The sequence below is a fragment of the Panicum virgatum genome, chromosome 7N, assembly GCF_016808335.1.
Source record: "Panicum virgatum strain AP13 chromosome 7N, P.virgatum_v5, whole genome shotgun sequence".
In the NCBI taxonomy this organism is placed as follows: domain Eukaryota; kingdom Viridiplantae; phylum Streptophyta; class Magnoliopsida; order Poales; family Poaceae; genus Panicum; species Panicum virgatum.
Genome location: NC_053151.1, coordinates 40351962 through 40377682, shown reverse-complemented (window position 1 = coordinate 40377682; position 25721 = coordinate 40351962). Strand labels below are relative to the sequence as shown.

The 25721-nt window shown below is 48.0% G+C and overlaps 1 protein-coding gene and 1 pseudogene across 1 annotated transcript; both read left to right on the top strand.

Annotated features, from left to right (window-relative positions):
* The first annotated feature begins 2804 nt into the window (after positions 1 to 2804).
* On the top strand, positions 2805 to 5182 carry LOC120683153 (probable pectinesterase 68). Its single transcript, XM_039965180.1, has 4 exons — positions 2805 to 3436; positions 3511 to 3697; positions 4172 to 4617; positions 4732 to 5182. Exons 1-4 carry the CDS (start codon positions 3147 to 3149, stop codon positions 4883 to 4885), a joined length of 1077 nt encoding a protein of 358 aa, XP_039821114.1. The 5' UTR covers positions 2805 to 3146; the 3' UTR covers positions 4886 to 5182.
* Positions 5183 to 6517: 1335 nt separating this feature from the next.
* LOC120681260 lies at positions 6518 to 24958 on the top strand (annotated as a pseudogene).
* The last annotated feature ends 763 nt before the right edge of the window (positions 24959 to 25721 follow it).

Genomic DNA, 25721 nt, shown 5'->3' with positions numbered 1-25721 from the left:
GGTCCGAACAACCAGCACCTCGTAAAGCTGGTTCGTGGTAATTTTCCAGACCTCGGCTCCCATGCTCTGCAGGAAGGCTCCCATGCGAACCTTCCAGTAGGCATAATCCTCGCCGGAAAACACCGGGATCTTACCAAGACTCGCCATGGTCGCCGAGTTGTTTTCAAACCGGTTAAGGTACTGAAAACCTCAACCTAGCTCTGATACCAATTGAGGGACCGAAGCCGGTGACCAGAGGGGGGGGGGGTGAATGGGAGCCGGTCAAAATTTCTTCGAAATTCAAATCGTCGGCCTATGTCCCAAAATCATACAAGCCCTCAAGCGTTCTGACCAAAGTTTGGAGTAGCTATTGAAAAGCTAAACCAACACAAAAGGTCCTCGAACGTGCGAGCGAAAACGCGAAGCAAATCGGAAGCGAATCAAGAGAAACCGCAGAACTGATCTGCCAGGACCGGTCTGACCGGTGCACTGAACCGGTCTGACCAGTCGTGGTTGTTCAAAAACTAGCAGACCGGTCTGACCGGTCTCGCCTACCGGTCTGACCGGTGGCACCCAGAAAACCCCGAAAAGCTTTGATTCAAACGGTGAATCTCGACCAAACGACCACGAAAATCGATGAAACTTGGGGGATTGCTTTGCCCCTACCCCGTAAACATATCCCCAAGAGATCTCGTCCTAAAGATCAAAGAATCTCGAGAATTCGAGGAGAGATCAAGGAGGATTGGGGTTTTCTCAAAAACTCAAGAAATTCAATTCTGAAGCACGGGTGATTCCAGAGGGTTTAGCATGAGGCTAGAAACATGGGAATCACTACAAAGAGCTCAAAGAACCGTCTCGATCATGTGCATCAAAATCAAAATGAAAATCCATCACAAAAGAGCACAAGAAGGACGGGATTGGATTGATTCAAAAGCCCAGAGGGCACAAGGAGGATGCGGTCTCCTTTCTCAATCAAATCCAATACAAAGTCTCACAAATCCATAATAAATCTACTCTAAAGAGAAGAACAGAGGGAGGGAGACACAGGGGCGGCGGCCTGGAGAACAGAGGAGTCCATGAACAGATTACAAAAGCCGCAATTAACCTAACACAAGTGAAGGGGTATTTATATCCGCGGGACCGGTCAGACCGGTTGGTTAGACCGGTCAGACCGGTGCCAGGGACCGGTTGGCCTGCAGCACCCCCTGTACACGATCTCATCCGACGGCCGAGGTTCTTTCTTCGAAACGAAGTCTTCTCCGCGATGCCGCCATCTTGATGAAGATCAGGTCCGCGGTTTTGAGGGGTCCGCGAAACCCGGGTAGGTGGCCGGTTTTGAGAAAACTGTCAAAACCTCACGCGCGGGAAGATTCCCGCCTCCACGCCGTGGCCCTAGACGCCGTTCCCGCCTCGGCCTTCTGACGGCCCTAGACGCCGCCCGACGCCCGTCACCTCCTCGCCCGCAGCGAAGCCCTAGACGCCGTCGACGCCCGTCGCCTCCGTCAGTCCCGAGACCGACGCCCGTCACCTCCACGACTTGGCGTCTTCAACCGCCGTCCGCCTCCTTGGTTTTGTGGCGCAAACCAAGAAACCCGCCTTCCGTCGCCGCTTGCGCCCTCGATCCAGGAGTGGACGCCACAGCTGCCGCCCGGTCTGAGCTCCGGTCCCGGCTGCCCTTCACCGCCGTCCACCGCACGGTCCATCGGCCACAGCACCTCCACGGCAGCTCCCCGTCGACACTCGACGCCCGTGTACCTGCAATCCAAAGACCAAGCACACGATCACACCGCATGGTTGACAATTCACTCATCACAGGCAGAATAGAGTACTCTCGTTCCTTAGAACACAGCCAGTGCATGCTCCCACGAATAAAAACTGCGTCTAACAGTGCATGGAAATTCCACATAAAAATGTAGATATAAAGAAATCATACGATCGTTTACGTTCAATACAAAATTGAAGTTAGCTTGAGCAAAAGTAGTGCAATCTACATCGATTGACAAGTTGATTTGTCTCTGCATGCACAAATCTTCGTTCCAGGTCAAGTTTATGTGAGCACGGATAATTGCAAGCCGTTCACTGGATCGGAGCACCTAAAGGGGCACTGAAGTGATAGAGTGATAGTCTATGTCGTCGTGAGGTGCAAGAATGAACACATGTTCAGTGCAGGACACCAGTAAAAATGCAAGGCTCGATCGGAAGCTCGTGCCAGTAGATTAAGGTGACTATGTAATGAGTAGTAACAAACACAAAGATGATTAATTAGACCCGAGTATACAACAAAAGCTAAGGTACGATACGACGGGTCTGTGTGAACGGCTGGACAATCTTCGGCCCAGTAAATGCTGACGTACACTAGTAGTTAGACAACTACAGTAAATCTCACCCCTCCTATATGGTTATATCTCAAGTGCATTCTAGTATTAGCTAGTTAATTAACCTCTAGCTAGCAGGTGAAACTTGGAGGAAGCTAAGCATGACCGTTGGCATCCGACCAAGACAAGTTCTTCCAAAAAACACCTACTGGCTGTGCAAGGTAGCTAGCAGATTATGACCAGTCTCCCGGAGGTGTTTTATTTAGAGAAGCAAAATTTCTTATCTCCACGCTTTTTGCCTGTGTCGAGGTTAGTTATGTCCCACGCTCTTGTAACGGTTGTGCTCATGCTTTAGCTCGCTTGGGTATGTCTTGGGACCCGGATCAATCCTGCATTTGGGTAGATCCCCTCCCAGAGTTTGTAACAACTTTGATGGTTCACGATTCCGGCGAATCATCCATGATTTAATACAATTGCGAGTTCTGTTCAAAAAAAAAAAAGGTACCTAGCAGATGGAGCGTTCCCGTCCCTCGCCTCCATTGTTTCCGTTGGCTCCTCGTCTGCCTCTCCCTCACCTAGTCACCTCTATATATTCCGCGCCCTCTCGCCCGCAGCACCTCGCTTCGCTCTCACCGTATGTTCTGCATGTGAAGAGAGAGACAGAGAGATAGATCGAGAGGGTGAGAGCAAGAAAGATAGACTGCTAGAGTGACAAGGCACAAGCTAAGCGCAGAAACACACACACACACACACACACACACAGCCCGAAGAGACCTTCTTGTCATTGATCTCCCACGGACATTGCCATTTGCCAACAGGCCCAACACGAACGAGCAGCAGCCTAGTTCGCCGATGGGTCTCAGATTCGCGAGCGAAGGCAGCAACATGGCTCGCGTACTCTCGTTGGTGTTGTTATTGGCCACGCTCTCGAGCATCCTGCCGCCGTCCGCGAGCCAGGCGGCAACCAGGTGCGAGTACCCGAGGCACGCCGGGCACGGGTACAAGCACCCGGTGGGCGTGCGGAAGGTGGTCGTGGACGCCGGCGGCGCCGGCGACTTCACCTCCATCCAGCAGGCCGTCGACTCAGTGCCGGTGAACAACACCGTGCGCGTCATCGTGCAGATCAACGCCGGCACCTACAGGTACCATACACAGCTCCCTCAATTCTTCATGCTGACTGGCTTGATAATTAACAAGCTCGACCATGGACGCGCAGGGAGAAGGTGCTGGTGCCGGCGTCGAAGCCGTACATCACGTTCCACGGCGCCGGGCGTGACGTGACGGTGGAGTGGCACGACCGTGCCAGCGACCGCGGCCCCGACGGGCAGCCGCTCCGCACCTACAACACCGCCTCCGTAACCGTCCTCTCTTACTATTTCACCGCTAAGAACATCAGCTTCAAGGTGAGCACCCGTTCGCCCAGTGGTCCATGATGAGAGCGTCGTCGTCGTCGTCGTACGCGAGGTCACAAGACGCACAGGGAGGATGCGTGGCTTGGTGCATCCATGCAGCCGCGCATGCAGCACGGGTGCAGGAGCAGACAACGCTTCAGATCAGTCACGAGTCTGTCTGACCTTGTAAACGCTGCCGTCTCCGTGAATCCTCGCTACACCTCTTTTGTTCCTTTCGAAAAATTTGAATTCGTGTATTTTTTTTTAAAATGAATTCGTATGTTAGTTCTTGTGCTTGTTGGAGTTCTGCTTGGAGCAGGCTGCAGGTCATGAGAGGATAGCTTCCTTGTTACAGCTTCGATCGGCTGCTGCAATAATCTGCCTGGGCGAGAGCAGCACATTTTGCATTGGTAGATTCCGGTTAACTAGCTAGTACATGCATGCCGCTAACTGGGTGCGTGTTGCGTTCTTCGTTTGCCATGGCAGAACACAGCTCCGGCACCGATGCCCGGCACGCAGGGGGGCCAGGCGGTGGCGTTCCGCATCTCCGGCGACAAGGCCTTCTTCTTCGGGTGCGGGTTCTACGGCGCGCAGGACACGCTGTGCGACGACGCCGGCCGGCACTACTTCTGCGACTGCTACATCGAGGGCTCCATCGACTTCGTCTTCGGCAACGCGCGCTCCCTCTACGAGGACTGCGAGCTGCGCTCCACGGCGGAGCGGTACGGCTCGGTGGCGGCGCACGGCCGGCGCGACCCCTGCGAGCGCACCGGCTTCGCCTTCGTCAACTGCCGGGTCACCGGCACCGGCAGGCTCTACGTCGGCCGCGCCATGGGCCAGTACTCGCGCATCGTCTACGCCTACACCTACTTCGACAGCGTCATCGCGCCCGGCGGCTGGGACGACTGGGACCACACCAGCAACAAGAGCATGTAAGCCAAAACCGAAGTTCAGCTAGCTCCCATCAGTTGCACATGCTGCCTCTCATCAGTTCCCCGGCCGGCTAACCTGTACGGCGGTTGTTGCCTCTTGACGGCGGCGCGCAGGACGGCGTTCTTCGGGATGTACAGGAACTGGGGCCCCGGCGTCGACGCCGTGCACGGCGTGCCGTGGGCGCGGGAGCTCGACTACTTCGCCGCCCGCCCCTTCCTCGGCAAGAGCTTCGTCAACGGATACCACTGGCTCACGCCTGACGTCTGAACAGACTCTCATCAATAGAGCTGCCACAGATCTGTCTGATACAGCGAACCAGATTTATTCATTCGTACAGCACAAACACACAGAATATATATTGTAGAACATTTTTTTTGCAAGCGAGTACTTCATATATATAGCGATAGATCCAGCAAAATATATATATTCAGATTCGTGTTTGTCGATTCCAAAGTGAAGCACATTCAGTACAAAGAATTAATAGAGTTACCAGAACTTTGCCATGTTTAGTTGTTTACTAATGTAACTATAACTATATATACACAGTGAGCAGTGAGTTCGCTATTTGCCTGCAAATCACACCACAAAAACTGTTTCATTGTTTTCTTAAAAAAAACTGTTTCATTCTGCTTGAATACTGTAAAAGGAGGGATACACCACGATGCTTTGAGCCTTTGACCATCTCACTGTCTCACAGTATGCAACCAGCTTGGTCCTTCGAGTATTATTATTCCCAGGAAACCTGCAGGGGCAACAGCAGTCCAGGGAAGTCTCGAGTTTTATTGCAGGTTCAAAATCCTTGAACCGACTCAAAATTCTGAACCTAACACTTTTGACTTTGCCAACAAATTCTGAATCCAAACCAAGCACATTTTATTTTACTTTTCAAAAAACCAAGCACATTTGTACTGTACGTTATAAAAAATGGAATGGGTCGTCCATCGCTGCCTTATCCTTAACTTTTTGTTCGGTAGGAAAGTCGGGAAGTGGGTTATCTAAACAAAATCATGAATCCAGTTGCCTCCATAGTTTGTGATTCTATATAGAGTGTATATAAATACTGGGGCCCCAATACTTATCAATCTCCGATATAAAGCATCACAGAAGAAAGCATGCTATAGAAAGCATCACATTCAAAGTACGGAAGGTACATATGTCACGCAAGATTTGGAAGTCTTTTACATGGTTGGTTGGTGTGCTGTTCTATCCAGGATGTCGATTTCTTACATGGAATTGATGCATAAATCCATAGTTTCCATACAGAACATGACAATTCAGTATAGGCCAATATAGAAAAAGTCTATTTCTAACCATCGAACTATCGTCACAGTTCGGTTTTAGCCATTGAACTTGAAACCGGGAATTTTTATAACCATTAAACTATGAAAACCAGGACAAAATGGACCATCGACCCAGTTTCAAAGGTGGTTTTGCATATATATGTATTTTCTAAAACTAATAGAATCTAATTTAATCTCTAAAAATTCATAGCTATTACGGTTTAAATCAGAAAAATATGAAATGCATATCGAAATTTCTCAAAAAATATGTCTCCCAGACCATGATCTATTTATTGCTGTCTAAATATTATTTATTCCTTTTGCTAGTGTTTTATTGCTTGTAATTGTGACATTATTTATTTAAGTTATCGTTTGATGCTATAATAGATCAGGATTGACCAAAAGGATTCGTGCAAGAGAATTTTTTTATACTAATTTCATATCTTTTGACTGAAAATAAATTATCTATAAATCTTTTGAGGTTAAACCATATTTTATTATTTTTAGAGAATATAAATATATCCAAAACCACCTTTGAAACTAGGTTAAGAGTCAAATTTATCTGGTTTTTATAGTTTGATGGTCAAAGTTGTCCGGTTTTCAAGTTTGATGGCGAGACTCCGCCAATATACTATCGCAACAAATGTTCCCAGAGATTCTTTTGGATAGAAATTGGATCCCATCTCATCAAAGTGCATCTTCCATTGCCGTAATTTCCGTGACCATGGGAGGATCTCGCGGAAGAGAGGCCGGTCGGTCGGTCGGTCGTCGTCGGAGGGGGACGGATGAGGCGACGGTTAGCGGCGGCGCTGTCTCGGTAGTGCCGGCGCGTCGTGGGGTTTTCCGCGGAGAAGGGGACAGATCACAGATGGGGCGGCAGCGCTGGACACAATCAACGAGTTGGTTGACTGGGTGGCAGGCTGGCTGCCTCCAGCTACTACTAGTACCTTGGGCAAGCTGGCAAGCGGCCGCGCCGCACCAGCCCACCCCGCCCGCCGCAATGCAGCAGCCGTTCGCGCGCCTCGTGCCCGCCGCCCGCCCCGCGCTCCCGCCGATCCACGCCGGAGCCGCCGGCCCTAGCAATCCACCCGTCCACCGAGCCGCGGCGCTTCGCCGGGCGGCGCGCGTACCGTCCCCTCGCCGTCTCCGCCCAATCTGCTAGCCCCGCCGCCGGCTTGAGGTATATCAGGCTCTCGTACTTCTTATAATTTTCCATTGCCGTAGTTTCTTATTCCTCTGACGTGAAGTAGATTTTGCCAAATTGAGGTCAAATAATTTACTCTGTCCACGGAATCGAAGTAAGTATAGTGAAGTTGTGGGCACCCTGCCGTGTTGAATTCTGTAGATATTTGGGAAGGGGATCTACTAGTTTTGCCGATGCTGCAGTATAAGCGTGTCCAAAACTCGTTCCGGAACTAAGTGACTTTGCCATTCTGTGTCATCTTCAGCTGGAACATTTGACCATGATTCCTTCAGTAACGTTCATAATCTGGAATTTTGGTTGGTATTCCTTTGCAGAAAGATATAGTGTTAGTTCAAAGTGAACCTCAAAATGCACATGGATGCAAAACTGTTGTTAATTCATGTGATTTTCAGTCTGGAGCGTGAATTTTACGAAGTGAACATGAAGGTGCGCGACTATGAACTTGACCAGTACGGCTTTAGTTAACAATGCAGTCTATGCTAGCTACTGCCAACATGGTGAGTTTCATCCGTAGCATAAACTCAGGAATCAGAATGAACTGGTAGCTTATGCTAATATACTATTAGTCAGTGTACACATGATTTTGATATCATCTAAAAAATTCACGTCCCGTATCCTGTTATCATGGTCTTTTTTCTTATGAATCTAGTTCTATGCCTTGAAATTGAGCAGGTCCCGTATCCTAATCGTGAGGTATGTAGAACACACAGTTACATATTCAGAACAGAAGAATTAGAAACTCTCTGCATTTCAAGCACTCCTGCAAAAATGTTACTATGTAGCCGCAATCTGGGTGGGAATGTGGGATTGTGTCACCAGTTACCACATGCTATTTTACACAAACCATTCTATACAGAGAAAGATGCATTTATTAAAATTTCGACATCCTTTTTCTCTTTACAGCAAATTCTGGAGGCAAAGGCAACAGCTGTTTGTCTGAACAAAGACTATCGTCCTTCCCGCATACCTCCTGAACTATTATCCAAGCTGCAGCTCTACTCATCAAAGGACAGCGAAGGGTCAAGTTGAGGGACCGAAAAGTCGACCAGAGGGGGGTGAATGGGAGCCGATAAAATTTAATGCAAACGGAAGCTCGGCTTATGATCCCCTAATACATACCCAACCCTAACGTCCTAGGTGAAGTGCGTTTTAGCTATGGAGAAGCTACACCAACACAAAACAACCTTAGGAATAAGCAAGAATCAACGCGGAAGAAATCACGAACAAACAGCGCATGAACAACACGGTATACTAACACCGGTTAAACCGACGTGTGAAGAAGTACTCCACCGGTTCAACGACATCACAGAGCCGGCAGCAGAGAAGAATCACTCACCGGTTAAACCGATGCTACGGTTTAAACAGCGTCGGTTCAACCGACAATAGTGCACCGGATAAACCGACAAAATCCAAAACGAACACCGGTACAGTTGTCCAGAGAGAGCTCAAAATGAACTTCTAGGCACCGGTCAAACCGACGATCACAAGCCCAAAGCGCCGGTGCAGTTGTCTAGAGAGATAGCAAATCGAATCCAACAGAGCACCGGATGAACCGACGTTAAGAAAATTTTATACGCCGGTGCAATGCTCAAAACAGCACACTACAGGTCAGTGAAAAGGTATCACCGGTTGAACCGATGCACAAGAGAGAGAATGCACTGGTGCAACCAGACGAAGAACAGAAAACCCTAATGTGCGAGAAACCTACTCACCAGTTGATCCGACGCATCATATCACAAGCGTCGGTTTAACCGGTGATAGGAAAAATAGAGTCTAGAAGCGTTTTTCAGCCCACGATCTTTGAAAACTTCGATGATTGGAGAATCAAATCAAGTCCAAAGGAGCTCAAATTTTGCAGGCATGATCACAAAGGACTTGCGAACATATCCACGGAAGGAATCGACGAATCACTCCATAGTTTGGGAGGAATCGAGGAATTCCCGAGCAAGAACGGAGTTTTCTCTAGAACGCCAAGAACTTCGATTCGAGTGAACTCGTGATTCCAGGAAGATTAGCACTAGGTTAGGTGGGTTAGAATAACTACAAAGAGTCACTCGATCATCAGAAAACCACTCGTCATCTCGTGCTCCAGATTCGTCGAAGGAAAATCGAAATCATCCAAAACAAAGCACAAATCGTACGAGATTGAATTGAATTCAAAACCCCGGAGGGCACAAGGAGGATTGGGCCTCCTTTCCCGATCAATCTCAATACAAAAACTCAAGAATCCATACCTCTAGTCCCTAGAGAGGAGAGGGAGGAAGAAGAGAGGGCGATAGGAAGAGGAGGGCGGCGCCAGGAGGAGGTGGTGGCGTGGTGCGGTCTGTGGCTGGCGCGAAGGGAGAGAGGAGAGGGTGAGGGGTATTTAAGGTGCCCACGCAAGGGTCCAAAATACCATCGACTCAATCTAGACACTAAAACGCCCGTAGGGGCAAAACCGGAAATATGTACACGATCTCATCCGACGGCGGAGTTTCTTTCTTCGACTCGAAGCCTTCTCCGCGATGCCGCCATGTCGATGAAGATCCGGTTCGCGGTTTTTGGGGGGTCCGCGAAACCCGGGTAGGTTGCCGGTTTTGAGAAAACTGCCAAAACTCCACGCACGGGAAGATTTCCGCCTCCATGCCGTGGCCCTAGACGCCGTTCCCGCCTCGGCCTTCTGACGGCCCTAGACGCCGCCCGACGCCCGTCACCTCCTCGCCCGCAGTGAGGCCCTAGACGCCGTCGACGCCCGTCACCTCCGTCACTCCCGAGACTGACGCCCGTGCCTCCACGACTTGCGTCTTTAACTGCCGTCCGCCTCCTTGGTTTTGTGGCACAAACCAAGAAACCTGCCTTCCGTCGCCGCTTGCGCCCTCGATCCAGGAGTGGACACCACAGCTATCGCCCGGCACGAGCTCCGGCCCCGGCTGCCCTTCACCGCCGTCCACCGCACGGTCCATCGGCCACAGCACCTCCACGGCAGCTCTCCGTCGACACTTGACACCCGTGTACCTGCAATCCAAAGACCAAGCGCACGATCACACCGCACGGTTGACAATTCACTCATCACAAGTAGGATAGAGTACTCAACATTCCTCAATCTCCCCCTTGATGAGTGCATTGTCAACACACCATAATCGAACCAATGATTGAAACAAAAACAGTGAAGAACAAAGAAGCAAGAAAGAACTTGAACAAGTGACAAAAGCTCGAAGGCAGCAAGAACAAGTCACTTGACCAATCAAAGATCGATTCCCTCAGACAAGGGCAACGGCTCGACGCAATCGATCAAACACAAGCATGACTCCTCAAAGACAGAGGCAAGACTCGACACAGTCATGCCAGAAGCGGAGGGAAAACTAGGAGCTAAACAAAGTAGAAACTCCCACTGATATGCATTTCCCCCTTACCCTTACCAGTGCAACTCTAACCACATGTATGCACTCTCAAAGCCCTGTGCACAACAAGTTTTTGGTTCTCTCAAAAATCAAACAATTTCCCTCTTGTTCGATCACTAACTTCTCCCCCTTGTTGGCACATGCACACATTAAGGCTTAGACCTAAAGCTCCCCCTGAACCTGAGACTCCCCCTAAACATATGCTATGCAATGAATGCAATGCAGGAGGTGTAAGTGAAAGCATTCAGGGATACAAGAATATGAGCAACAACTAGTCACAAGCACGTGTGCATCCATAAACAAGACCTACATCTAGTTCAATAGGGTATATCAAATCAGTCTAGAGCTAGGCAAGTTCAGTTTTGGAGAAATAAAAGCATCACCCTTGATCTAGCACTAGCAAGTAGGGAATGAAAAACAGTGCTAATCAAACTCATACAGGTGAGCCAAAAACATCCAAAGCAAGTTGTAAACATTGATTTTGCAATCTCAATATATCAAGCAATTTTAATGCCAGGGGTTGAGAGCTTGTCATGCTCTACTTAGCAACGAGACCAAGCCTATGCCAAAGGCAATCAGAAGCTTAAGGCACTCGTTTCAGTCATGCACAGTCTTGCCCGGGTTCTCACAAGTGCAAAGTGAGCCGTCCCGAAAGCTCGATCAGTGCGACAAGCAATCCCACCTGGATCTTTCCATTCCATTTCAAGCACAATTCAAGTAATTTTATCAATTTTAGATCATGTCAAGTATGAATTGCTGAACGAAAGGCTACACTAGCATGAATGAGATAGCAAAGCATATCAACACGCCCTAACATGCTAGTAGCCAAGACAGGGTGACTATGTTTTCAAATTTTCAAATCAAAATAGATTAACTCAGATGATGTCATATACATAGGGAGCAGGCTATTCATGATCACGTTTATAAACTCACACTAGCAAGCACTAGGAGATCATAATAATGTATACAAGAATGCTAGTGCAAGTGAGGCAATGCAAAATGCAGAAATGTACAATGCATATGCACAATGCAACTACCAAACCTAGAAAACGAAGAGAAAAACAAACAAGACCTACAAAGCTAACCAAAGAAAAGTCAGTGATCAAAAGGGGTAACAAACCCCAAGCTCCCCTCGCAAGCGAGTAAAGGTGTCCTGCTCAAGAGGTTTGGTTAGGATATCTGCGGTTTGCCTCTCTGAAGGGACATGGATCAAGTCTATGTGGCCTCTCTCATGATTGTCTCGCAGGAAGTGGAACCGCATATCTATGTGTTTGGTTCTGGAGTGTAGGACAGGGTTCTTTGCAATGCTAATAGCGGACATGTTGTCTACAAAGATGGGAACCCTATCAAAACTCAGTCCATAATCCTGCAAGGTTTGTTTCATCCATAGTATCTGGGAGCAACAGCTAGTAGCGGCAACATACTCAGTTTCTGTGGAAGAAAGCGCTACGCTAGCTTGCTTGAGAGAGGACCAAGACACCAAAGATGTATCGAGAAATTGATAAGTGCCGGATGTCGACTTGCGATCCAACCGACACCCACCGAAATCGGCATCAGAAAAGCCCACCAAAACCAGAGAAGAATCCGCAGAGTACCAGAGACCAAACTCAGGGGTGAATTTCAGATACCTGAAGATGCGTTTCACCACCTGCCTGTGGGAGGTGCGCGACGAAGCCTGATACCGCGCACAGAGGCCGACGCCGAACTGAATGTCCGGTCGGGTCGCCGTCAGGTACAGGAGAGAGCCAATCATGCTCCTGTACTCCTTCTGGTCCACCGCCTAACCGTCCAAGTCATCATCAAGCGCCGTCGATGTGCTGATCGGAGTCGGCTGAGGAGACAAGTCACTCATGTCGAATTTCCGCAGCAAGTCCCTAGTGTACTTGGCTTGATGGCCGAACATGCCCTGAGGAGTTTGCTTGATCTGCAGCCCGAGGAAGAACTGCAGCTCACCCATCATACTCATCTCGAACTCCCTGGACATCTGCTCAGAAAACTTGGAGACAAGAGCGTGAGAAAAGCCACCAAAGATAATATCATCCACGTATATCTGAACTAATAGAAAATCAGTGCCAGACCGCATGAGGAACAAAGTTTTATCCACACATCCCATTTTCAAACCCTGAGCCAGCAAAAATGTTTTCAGTCTATCATACCAAGCTCTAGGTGCCTGTTTCAAACCATAAAGTGCTTTCTGAAGTTTATAAACACGGTTTGGAGACTTGGGATTTTCGAAACCAGCGGGTTGTTTCACATAAACATCTTCTTCGATGAAACCATTTAAGAAGGCAGATTTAACATCCATTTGGAAAACTTTAAAACCCTTAGAAGCAGCAAATGCAAGAAAAATCCGAATCGCTTCCAAACGAGCAGCAACAGGGGCAAAAGTTTCCTCAAAATCAATCCCTTCTTTTTGGACAAACCCCCTGGGCAACAAGACGAGCCTTATTTCGAACAACCAACCCATCCTCACCTTTCTTGTTTTTGAAAACCCACTTCGTTCCGATGTGATTACATGCAGGTGGAGGCTCGACTAAAACCCAAACTTGGTTTCTTTCAAAATTTTTGAGTTCCTCATGCATGTCATTGACCCAATTAGAATCAGAAAGAGCGTGTCCAATATCTTTGGGCTCGAAAGAGGCAACAAATGCTGAATGAGCAAAGCCAGCGATACTTGTTACCTTGGACCGTGTGACTCGCTCGTTGAGGTCACCTAGCATCTGTTGAGGTGGATGATGACGCTGAATGTGTCGCAGTGCTTCCCTTGTCGAAGTCGCCTCCTCCTCAACCAAAGCTGGTGCCTCCTCAGGTGTAGCTGGGGAAGGCTGAATCACCCTGCTCGATCGGCCCCTGTGAAGTAGATGTAGTCGGATCGGGGCCGTCGTCATCGTCCAAGCTCGTGGCGGAGGCTGCTTGGTCCACAGCACGCGTGGTAGCCTCAGCATCACCCTCCGCAGCTTCTTCCTCCTCATCTTCAAAGATGGAGGTGCCGAGCTCATCTTCTTCTGCAACTTCAAAGACAGAAGTATTGCACGGTGCAGTCTCGTCGAAAGTGACTTCACAAGTCTCTCTGACAATGTTAGAATCAATAAGCAGCACACGGTATGCCCTGAAATGAGATGCATAACCGAGAAAATGCCGTCAGACGAGCGAGACTCAAACTTATCAAGATTTCCTTCTTTTAGCACAAAACACCGGCAACCGAAAACTCTGAGATGGCCAACACGGGGCTGGCGTCCAAATCGCAACTCATAAGAAGTCTTGTGCATGAAAGCACGCAAGAAAATGCGGTTGGACACATAACAGGCGGTATTGACCGCCTCAGCCCAGTACTTTCGAGGAGTCCTATGCTCGTCGAGCATCGTCCTCGCCATCTCAACCAGTGTCCGATTCTTCCGTTCTACAACTCCATTCTGCTGTGGAGTGTAGGGAGAAGAATACTGGTGTTCAAGCCCTTGATCACTGCAAAAGGTGTCAAAACGAGCGTTTTTGAATTCTGTGCCATTATCACTGCGAATCGCTCACATGGCCTGAGGTAGCTCGTTTTTCAACCTCAAGATCAAGTCTCGAACAAACTCGAAAGCCTCATCCTTGGTTCTCATGAAAAAGACCCAAGAATAGCGAGAAAAATCGTCCACGATCACAAGGACGTACCACTTTCCACCAACAGACATCACCCGAGAAGGACCAACAGTGTCCATGTGTAGCAACTCTCCAGGGTGAGCGGTCATCACCTGATTAACAGGCGGATGAGAAGCGGCAATCATCTTCCCGTGGCGACACGGATGGCAAACAAAGTCCTTTTCAAACTTTAATTTGGGCAATCCTCGGATTAGGTCAAGTGAGCTAAGTCTAGACAACAAGTCGAAGATCAAATGTCCAAGTCTCCTATGCCACTTCCACAGATCAGAAGAAGGACCAGCCAACAAGCAATAAGAAGGGCCAAAAGGAGTTCCAGAGAAATCGACCAAGAAAACTCGGTCACGAGGAACGATCCGGCAAACCAGGTCTCCTCTGGAATCCAAAACTCGAGAGCAACCCTCCTTGAAGCGAACTTCAAACCCCTCATCAAGAAATTGCGAAACAGAGAGCAAATTAAAGCCAAGATTCGAAACCAAAGCAACTTCTCTTAGGGTAAAGCGATCAGAAACTCTAACAGCGCCAACACCACGTACCTTGCCCTTACCATTATCCCCAAATATGATGTATTCTTTGTGGCGCGTTGGGGTGAGGCTGGAGAACCATTTGTCATTCCCGGTCATGTGACGCGAACAACCGGAGTCCATGATCCACCTGTTCTCCAAGCCTCCGACCTGCACATCAGTAGTGAGACAAAGGGTGAGCAAATGTCTCAACACTGGGGTTAGCAAAGTGTGAAGCAAACCAGTGTCGAGCCATTTGCTCTACAGAAGGGTAAGCAAAATCAGGCAAAGCGTATCCCCTGTCCCGTCTACCACGAGGCTGACGACCACCACCGCGAGGAAAGTGTGGTGCATCGTAACCTCCTCCAAAGCCTCGGTCTTGTGGTCCATAGCCGTACTGAGGATGACCAGGAGCACGACCGGCAAAGCGACCACCCGCTGGAGCATGGTAAACACCACTGCCTCCCTGTCCTCCACCTACACGGCGCGCCCTAGCATCTTGCCTACCACCTCACCGAGGAGGACCATGCACTCGAGCAGAGTACATGTCCGGGTTGCGTCTCTCCTGCTCACGCCTCACAGCCCGCTTCCTCCTGAAGCAAAACTCCTCCAGGTGACCCTCTCTGTCACAGTACTCGCATTGGTACTTCACCTCTCTCTTGGGAGGTGGAGGCCTCACCTGCGGACGGGGAGGAGCAGCACCCTTCTTCTGGGCAACCTGGATTGTGGCAGCAGGGAGCATATCGAGGGGATTCCTCAGCTCATTGGGCTTTGGAACCCAAACCTGCTTCTGTGGAGGTGCTTTCGATGGTTCTTTCAGCACACCATCCACGGGGTTAATAAGCGAAGGCTGCGTGCTCGTGCTAGCAGTGTTTAGAGCACTTGGAGCTCCAGCAGCCTTGCCGATCTTACCATACAGCTTGTCAAAGTCTGACTTCGTGTATGTGTAACCGACCCCAAAACCATCACCACGCTTAAACTGCTTGATCATCATGCCCAACTGCGGCTCACGTCTAGAAACCCAACTCAGAATCGCCCTAAGATAGGTATTCTCATTCTCCAAGTTTGCTTTCTCTACCGCAAGATTATCCAAATCAGAAATCAAACCAGGGCAAACATGACAATCAATAGGTGGGCAAGACTCCCCGACCTTAGTCTTCCCCAAAGACTTAATCAAGGCGTTCTTCTTATCTAGCTCCGACCTAAGCGTGGGACACAGCTTACAGGCACCAAGCAGAACAGGCCTAGATCTAAGCTCCTCTAGTTCACACACTACAGTGGCAAACTTAGACTGCAAAGAAGCTAGAACAGACTTAAAGATAGGACACTCATCGCATTCAAGCACATCACAAACAATGGGAGCGTCCTTAACCAGTTCAAGCTCATGCTTGGCCTTGGCTAGCTCGTGAGACATGTCAGAAAGCGATTGACAACATTCAAGTTCGCGACGTTCTCCTCATGCTTGGCACGGAGAGCAACAAGATCATTCATGTGAGATATGCAGCCAGCGCACTCATCCTCACTAGATTTCTCCCTAGCACAAGCCAGCTCAGCCCTAAGCTTTCTACGCTCTCTAGCTGCTTCCTTAAGTAGCCTCTTCTGGTTGTCGAGAGCGGCATACAACTCCCTAACCTCAGTATCAAGCAGGTCAATAGTGGAGATTACCTCTGAATCACTCTCGGATCCAGGAGAAGAGTCGACGTGCGTCGGTGTAGCATGTTCACCCGAAGACGCACGAGCACCATTGGCTTCACCCGCCATGGTGCAGAAGCTCTTGCGCCAACCGGCCGCCAAGCAAAGGCCGATGAAGCCGGTGGCATCCTTGTACCACTTCTTCTTCTTCTTATCGTCGTCGTCAGAGGTCGGTGAAGAAGAGCGGTCGGTGTCGGAGCTCTTGTCGAGGTCGCTGAGCTGCGTCAGGAAAGCTTCCTCCCGCTTCTTGGCCTTGTACTGGAAGCGCTTCTTGAGCGACTCCTTGTCGAAGCGTCCTCCCCGGTCACGACTGCGGTGCTTGTGGCGCCGACGCTCCTTGTTGGAGCCTCCCTCGTCGCGGTCGCGGTACTAGTCGGGGTTGTTGTTCTGGCCACCGCCGAACTTCTTGGGGCACTCGGCGATGAAGTGGTTCAGATCGCCGCAGTGGTAGCACCCGGGGTTCTTTCGCCTCTGCTGGTTGTGGTAGACACGCTAGAACTTGCTGATGAGAAGGCACAATTCGTCGTCGCCTAGCGTCTCTAGATGCTCATCTATAACAGAGGGCAGAGAGGCAAGAGAAAAGCCAAGGGCAGAGTTAGCGTTAGAGCTCGATCCACCTGGGCTAGTCACAAGAGCGATGCTCTTGGAAGGAGGGGCACCATTGAGCTTGGCTCGTGTCTGGTTATCCACCTCCGTGGCCTTGAGCTTGCTGAAAGCTCATTCACGGTCAGAGTCTCATAGCCTGCAGACTCGATGATCGTGTTCACCTTGAGATCCCACACAGAGCGGTCAAGTGCGTAGAGCAACTTGAGGGCCTTCTCATGCTCTGTGTACTCAAGGGCATCAGCAGATCTGTTCGCATTAACTTTGTTCATAATCGATTGAAACCAACTGAACATGTCGCCAATGCTCTCACCCGGCCCCTGTGTGAAATTCTCATATTCATGCCGGTGAGTCTCGAACAGTCTGGCCTTGACCTGAGGTGTGCCCTCGTGGTAGTTCTCAAGACACGTCCAAACCTTGTGGGCTTCCTGAAAACCCTGGACACGTGAGAACTCCGCACGAGAAATGCTAGCGAACAAGGCATTGACAGCCTTGGCGTTAGCCTCATGCTCGGACACCTGAAGAGGTGTGGTCCGAACGGCAAGCACCTCGTAAGCCTGGTTCTTGGTGATCTCCTAAACCTCAGCTCCCATGCTTTGCAAGAAAGCACGCATGCGCACCTTCCAATAAGCATAGTACTCACCGAAAAACACTGGGATCTTACCATGATTCGTCATGGTCGCCAAGTGGTTTTCGAACTGTTTAAGGTACTGAAAACCTCAACCAAGTTCTGATACCAATTGAGGGACTGAAAAGGCGACCAGAGGGGGGGGGGTGAATGGGAGCCGATAAAATTTAACGCATACGGAAGCTCGGCTTATGATCCCCTAATACACACCCAACCCTAACGTCCTAGGTGAAGTGCGTTGTAGCTATGGAGAAGCTACACCAACACAAAACAACCTTAGGAACAAGCAAGAATCAACACGGAAGAAATCACGAACAAACAGCGCATGAACAACACGGTATACTAACACCGGTTAAACCGACGTGTGAAAAAGTACTCCACCGGTTCAACCGACATCACAGAGCTGGCAGCAGAGAAGAATCACTCACTGGTTAAACCGATGCTACGGTTTAAACAGCGTCGGTTCAACCGACGATAGTGCACCGGATAAACCGACAAAATCCAAAACGAACACCGGCGCAGTTGTCCAGAGAGAGCTCAAAATGAACTTCTAGGCACCGGTCAAACCGACGATCACAAACCCAAAGCGTCGGTGCAGTTGTCTAGTGAGATAGCAAATCGAATCCAACAGAGCACCGGATGAACCGACGTTAAGAAAATTTTATACGCCAGTGCAATGCTCAAAACAGCACACTACAGGTCAGTGAAAAGGTATCACCGGTTGAACCGATGCACAAGAGAGAGAATGCACCGGTGCAACCAGACGAAGAACAGAAAACCCTAATGTGCGAGAAACCTACTCACCGGTTGATCCGACGCATCATATCACAAGCGTCGGTTTAACCGGTGATAGGAAAAATAGAGTCCAGAAGCGTTTTTCAGCCCGCGATCTTTGAAAACTTCGATGATTGGAGAATCAAATCAAGTCCAAAGGAGCTCAAATTTTGCAGGCATGATCACAAAGGACTTGTGAACATATCCACGGAAGGAATCGACGAATCACTCCATAGTTTGGGAGGAATCGAGGAATTCCCGAGCAAGAACGGGGTTTTCTCTAGAACGCCAAGAACTTCGATTCGAGTGAACTCATGATTCCAGGAAGATTAGCACTAGGTTAGATGGGTTAGAATCACTACAAAGAGTCACTCAATCATCAGAAAACCACTCGTCATCTCGTGCTCAAGATTCGTCGAAGGAAAATCGAAATCATCCAAAACAAAGCACAAATCGTACGAGATTGAATTGAATTCAAAACCCCGGAGGGCACAAGGAGGATTGGGCCTCCTTTCCCGATCAATCTCAATACAAAAACTCAAGAATCCATACCTCTAATCCCTAGAGAGGAGAGGGAGGAAGAAGAGAGGGCGACAGGAAGAGGAGGGCGGCACCAGGAGGAGGTGGTGGTGTGGTGCGGTCTGTGGCTGGCGCGAAGGGAGATAGGAGAGGGTGAGGGGTATTTAAGGTGCCCACGCAGGGGTCCAAAATACCATCGACTCAATCTAGACACTAAAACGCCCGTAGGGGCAAAACCGGAAATATGTACACGATCTCATCTGACGGCGGAGTTTCTTTCTTCGACTTGAAACCTTCTCCGCGATGCCGCCATGTCGATGAAGATCCGGTTCGCGGTTTTTGGGGGGTCCGCGAAACCCGGGTAGGTTGCCGGTTTTGAGAAAACCGCAAAAACTCCACGCACGGGAAGATTCCCGCCTCCATGCCGTGGCCCTAGACGCCGTTCCTGCCTCGGCCTTCTGACGGCCCTAGACGCCGCCCGACGCCCGTCACCTCCTCGCCCGCAGTGAGGCCCTAGACGCCGTCGATGCCCGTCACCTCCGTCAGTCCCGAGACCGACGCCCGTGCCTCCACGACTTGCGTCTTCAACCGCCGTCCGCCTCCTTGGTTTTGTGGCGCAAACCAAGAAATCCGCCTTCCGTCGCCGCTTGCGCCCTCGATCCAGGAGTGGACACCACAGCTATCGCCCGGCACGAGCTCCGGTCCCGGCTGCCCTTCACCGCCGTCCACCGCACGGTCCATCGGCCACAGCACCTCCACGGCAGCTCTCCGTCGACACTTGACACCCGTGTACCTGCAATCCAAAGACCAAGCGCACGATCACACCGCACGGTTGACAATTCACTCATCACAAGTAGGATAGAGTACTCAACTTTCCTCACAAGTGACGACGCTGACAATCGCAAAAACAGTTGCAGCTAATTTTGGAGGCAAAGACAATGGCCGTTTGTCTGAGCAATAGAGTACCATCCTATCTCCAGATTTGTTATCCAAGCTGCAGTCTTTTCATCCAAGGACAGGACAGCAGAGTTGGGGGTTTTATGTGATGGCCTTAATAATCGCAATAACAGTTGCAGCTAATCGTGGAGGCAAAGATTCAGTCATTTTGTCTGAAGAAAAATATTACAGTTCTACTCGTGTATCTCCAGAATTGTATCCAAAGCTACACCTCTTCTTCAGCACATTAGCAGAGGCTCGTAGTAAAAGAAGAGCTACAGTCCATGGGCACTATAAACTTTGTAAGTGTGTAATTATTGTCTGATACATTTGATTTGGGGGACTGCAAGTAAAGAAAGTTTGTTTGGCACTGGTGGATGCAGCAGCTCCATACTTCCATGTGCTTCAGTACAGATAAACCTCCTATTAAGTTTGTTTGACACTGTTGGATGCAGCAGATGTGGAACAGATTGTGTAAAACTGTCAACACCTAAGGCCTTGTTTGGTTATACCGGATTTATTCCGAGCTGGGAATAATAGGTATAAGAAGAGAAAGATTTATTTGGGGCCGGGAACTAGTTGCAACATATGATAGGCACAACAAGAGACCGGAAATCAATCCATGAGTTGAGGGGTGTGGAATTAATCACAGTCTCTTGTTGTACCTACCATGACTCTATGTTGTTGCAATTAGTTCACTCGGAATAAATCTCGGTTTCTTGTTGTAGTCTCTTGTTATATATATTATTCCCGACTCGGAATAAATCACATATAACTGAACAAGGCCTAAGTGATATTTAAGGATCTTCTGTACAAATTACTTCTCCCAACAATTACTTTTCTCTCAAGTATGGCCAGAGTATGAATAGACCTTAAAACTATTAATCCCCTTCCATCTACTCCCTCCGTCCTGAAATGTATGTCATTAGAGATTTCAAAATTTGTATCTAAATGTAAGGCATCCTAGACTATTTTCGAAACTAACTATTCCCAACTTACCATAAAATCAGCAAATGGCAACCAAATAAGGTATTAAATAGGGGTATAATGCGTCATTTTCTCGTCTTCTTAATCTGTCCTAAAAATGCTAGGATGCCCTACATTGTAGGACGGAGGGAGTATATATCACTGGTTTAATCTACATTTTTTTTATTTTTCTATGCAAGAGGAGTTTTAAGTTGAAATTTTGTGGGGTCATAGCAGACAGCATAACTTATGTTAAAATGCATTGTAAATTTCATCGTAAAGTTTTCGTACAATTTTGTATTGCTATTATTATGTTAATTTATCATTATATGTTCTAGCCTATCAAAATAATGAATAAAAAAACTCTAAATGTGCACTAGAGAAGGTTATTTTTCTTTCTTCTTCTGTACAATATTTCTAGGTCATCTCATTACGATCAACGTAGAGGCTATTAATACTTAACATGGAAGTGATCCAATGCTTTCTTGCTTGTTCCATGTTTCAATACCGATGCATGATATCTTTGGACTTTTCTCATCACTATGAACAAACTGTGCCGCTCACAAATGTATGGCCTCAGCAGGGCACTCGCCATTTTCAAATCGCAAGTGGTGTTGGAACCGGCCAAAACAAATGTACTGCATGCTTCCGCTTGTTTTATACCCCTACAAAACAGATGTCCTTAGAGCTCCCTTTAATTCTTCTATTTACACGGATATGATCAAAGCAAAGGCATGTCTCTTGTTTGGTAGAAAATCATTAGTAATCCAAAGAAAGAAAGTTTCTAAAAGTTACCAATAGGAGTAGAGACTTGAACGAAGAAAGAAAGTAGTCTACACTATACACCACCAGTAAATCGATTTCTGCGTGCTCGAGTTTTGACGTAGTAGAGGTCAACCATTTTACATTGCAGAGTGTTTCTACTAATAAAGCTTGCTGTTTCTTAGTAAACCGGAAACTATCCAACACCTTTTTGTTGAATATCATTATACAAAATTTCTATGGTGTGCAATTCATTTTGTGGAGGTATGCCACCACTAGTAAATATAGAACATTTGTTCAATAACTGATCTACATAGAGGTGTTAATTGGTGACCCTTAAGTGCACCTCCAAGTCTCTTTAATTCAAAATTTTGTACTATTTCTTCAAAATGAGATCTCATTTTGAAAAAATTAGTACAAAACTTTAGACTAAAGAGGGTTGGAGGTGCATCTAAGGATCACCAATTAACACCTCTGGATCTACATAGGGAGAGCATAAGCACAATATAATGTTATTGATGGGAGCCGCAGCTATATGTTGGTTAATTTTGCTCACAAGGAATGATATTGTATTTAACAATTGTCGACCAAAAACTTTTTTACAGGTGCTTTTTTAGGGGACACATTGGCTCCGGTTGTGGGCTGTTGCAGCACATTGATGACCGAAGGGAGCGGCTAGCCGAAGCATGCTAACTTTAGCTATGCAATTCTTCATGTCCTATGGATGGTTTAAACTCTGATTGTTGATTGTAATAGTTGCAGACTGATGCTTCTCTCTGGAGGGCTTTAAAGCCGGAACTCTCTCCATTATCTGAAAAAGTTAACTTGTTTGTGCTCCTTCGGGTTTTTTTTGTTGCATTTCGAGCAACTTTTCGAGGGCGTACGAAAACCGAGCGTATGCGGTTTGTCATTTGTGAGGCGTCGCCGCCGCAACAAAAATTCAACACCATGGGATACGACTGACTAGTTTAATCCGGAGCGCTTTCGTCGTCGTTACTCATTACCCCTAACTAATCAAGACACGAACCTTCTGCACGCGATGTTAACCCTTCACGCTGCATGACACCGCGGACCCACTTCGAGGCGTCCCCACCCGTCATCCACTCCCAGGAATTCCACGGCGACGGCCGCGCCCACCAAACTCATCGACGGTCAAGGCCACGCGCCTCCAACTTGACCTGATTCGCACACGCCTCCTGAAGCTCAAGCTCAAGGTACTTGAACAGTCGGATACCCAACACGAGAAGTACAATCCAGTGGTCATTGGGCTCCAGCATTCAGCACGTAGCCCAAAAAGGCAACTGGCCTTTGTTTTTTTATTTTGAAGTAATGGCCTTTGATGGATTTGGTAGACCGAGCAAGTCATACCCCAATTAGTTATGTCTACTCAATTTTAGAAACCTATTCACTCGGGTTTGATCTAGGCTTAGTAAACATAACTAATTGAGTAGAGGTGGTAATAAAGGGCTGTAAAACGTGACTTACTTAATCTAAGAGCCTGGTTCCAATTTTATATAATTTTGAGCTAACAATATATAAAAGCCTAAGTTGGATTGTTAAGTGAGCACTAGGATTATGATCTTTTAGAGCATCTCCAACAGATTGCTCTTTCCTCTCCCCGATACAAAAAAATTGATGTTTTAGTGATTTTGGAGGTGCTCCAGTAGATTACCGATCCAATCTCCATTGTCTAAAAGTTTTTGGTAATCACCAATACACACCTCCCTCTCACTTGAATAAAGGGAATTTTCCCTCCATCCTATTCTTGGTGATTGGATTTTGGTAGTCTGCTTCAACAACCATTAGCAAAAACATAAAAGTAGTTATTGGTAGTAGAGAGATTGAGTGTTCTGGGTACGAGGTCTGAGTAATCTGTTGAAAATTCTAACCACTCCGGTAGTGAGATATATCTGTAGTAATTTCTACTAGTTCAGTCTCTCGAGTAAGGTAAACATACTTATGCATATTATATGATAAGTGTACATATGTGTGTGAGCATTCTCTTATGAACTATATTTTTGGGAAAAAATATTAGAGCAAAGATAATAGCAAAGCCCAATGGCTAGCCTAGCCCACACACAGGATTGGAAACTTTTCGGAGTAAAACCCCACGATGAGGACAGTTGAATAGCCGGCAATTTCTTGGCCATGTCTCCATTCTCCTTCACCTATATAAAGACGCCACGCGTTGGCACAATGGCATCAACGATCAGTGCGATATCTAGCTAGCGCTGGCCAGCCACCACCAAGGTATCCAGAGTTCGGCGAAGAACGTGCCACTGCACCACCATTATTCGCTCGCAGAAGCGCAATGCAGCAGCAGATGGCCGGCCTCGTTCGTCAGGTCACCGGCCTCTCCCCTCGGCCCGAAGGGAGCTCCGGCGTCCACGGCCAGCACCGCGTGGTGGTGGGCACCGGCCGGGCGCGTTCCGGCAGGGTCGTCGCGGCGGCGCACGTGGCTTCCCGGCCCAAGTACTGCCGGCTCCGGGGCGCGGCTGCCGTCGCCGTCCCCGAGACCAGCCGCCAGCAGCTGCTCGATCAACAACACGTTCGCCCCGGCAACACCGCATCGAACCAGCTAATTGCCACCGTCAGGTTCGCTTCGATCCTTGCTTGGTTTCCCGGAGGCCGCCATGCATGTTCCCTAACTGAACACAGTACGTCCTGATGATTTCTGAACACATGCAGGAAGGACAAGTTCTTCGAGATCGAGATGAAGGTCCTGGACGACGAGCTCGACGAGTACGGCGTCGTCAACAACGCCATCTACGCCAGCTACCTCCACAGTGGTGAGCTATCCTTCTTCATTCCTAGCCATAGTAGCATCTCTGCAAAGATTATCATCCATTGCTAGTTAGACACGTGGCACATGCATTTCTGCAAGTATCTATCTAATCACTGATGCGCCGTACGTAACAGGTCGTGACGTGGTGCTCGAGAAGCTGGGCATCAGCGTGGACTACTGGACATCCACGGGCAACGTCATGGCTCTGTCAGAGTTGAACCTCAAGTACTTCACGCCCCTCAGGGTACTTGTCTATCTTCATACCATTCAAGGTGTATCTTCATACCATGGCTCTGTCTCCCAGAATTTGCTTATATTTCTTTATCTTGCATCGACGTCGTCAGAGCGGCGACAGGTTCGTCGTCAAGGTGAAGCCTGTACAAATCAAAGGCGTGCGAATGATCGTGGAGCACATGATCGAGACCCTGCCGGATCGCAAGGTGCGCATGAACTGGAAGCACATGCTGTGTATTATATTGCTGTATAGGTTATTAGGTTGTTAACGATGTACGAATCTCACACCTTTGTTGTTACATATACTGTTGCCAACAGCTCGTATTGGAAGGCCGCGCGACGGTTGTTTGCCTCAACAAAGACTTCCGTCCAATTCGGGTGTTCCCGGAGTTATCTGCAAGAGCAATAGAGGTCTTCTCTTGTAAGGTTGCCTAAAAGTTTGTATCAATTAGTAAGTAAGAAGAAGAAGAATATAGAAGCAACGATATTCTTTTTTTAGTTTGAAATAAAAAAGCGATGATATTCTGCAGATTGCTTTCACGATAAGATCATAGATCTTCTATGCGGTCATGGTGTACATGGTTCGATTCAATTCGTTTTAGCTAACCTTTGTATCTGCTACGTACGATATGCATATAAATAAAAGAATAGCTCTTAAGTCCCAACAATGCGACAAAGAACTGGGATACAATATAAGATTCTTTAATTTGGAACTTCTTTTTTTGGAGATAATTTGGAATTTCTCTTCAGGTAACTTGTTGGTGTTGCAAAACAGAATGCATAAGATTTTTTTATGCCTCTCTTCATTTCTTTTCTTGCAAAAGTGAAACATGTCATGGTTCTTAATGGTTGTCTAAGTCAATGCTGTAGTTGTGCAAAGATAGTGAGAAACTATTCGAAGCAAAACCAACGATACTATTACTATGTACTTGTCAACCAACCTGGAAGTGATCGGGTGCTCTAGTTTAAGAGGGGGAGGGGGTAAATTAGACACTCTAAAAACTTAACCTATGACTCCAACTAGTTTGCACAAAATTTAAACTAAAACAAGCTATCTAGATGTGCAACTACGGTTCACCTTAGTGTGAAACCCTCATCCCAAAAGAGTTTTGCAACCTATAGCCAATCCTAGCAAGATACTACACTAAGAAAGTAAAGGCACACAAGTTGCAATATGAAATGCAGAAGTTTAAGGAGA

What these genes read in the sequence shown, in the direction of transcription:
- LOC120683153 (XM_039965180.1), top strand. Translation starts at nt 3,147, where the DNA reads ATGGGTCTCAGATTCGCGAGCGAAGGCAGCAACATGGCTCGCGTACTC. An exon ending in ATCAACGCCGGCACCTACAG is followed by an intron (nt 3,437 to 3,510) that starts GTACCATACACA and finishes ATGGACGCGCAG; the next exon opens with GGAGAAGGTGCTGGTGCCGG. An exon ending in CTAAGAACATCAGCTTCAAG is followed by an intron (nt 3,698 to 4,171) that starts GTGAGCACCCGT and finishes TTGCCATGGCAG; the next exon opens with AACACAGCTCCGGCACCGAT.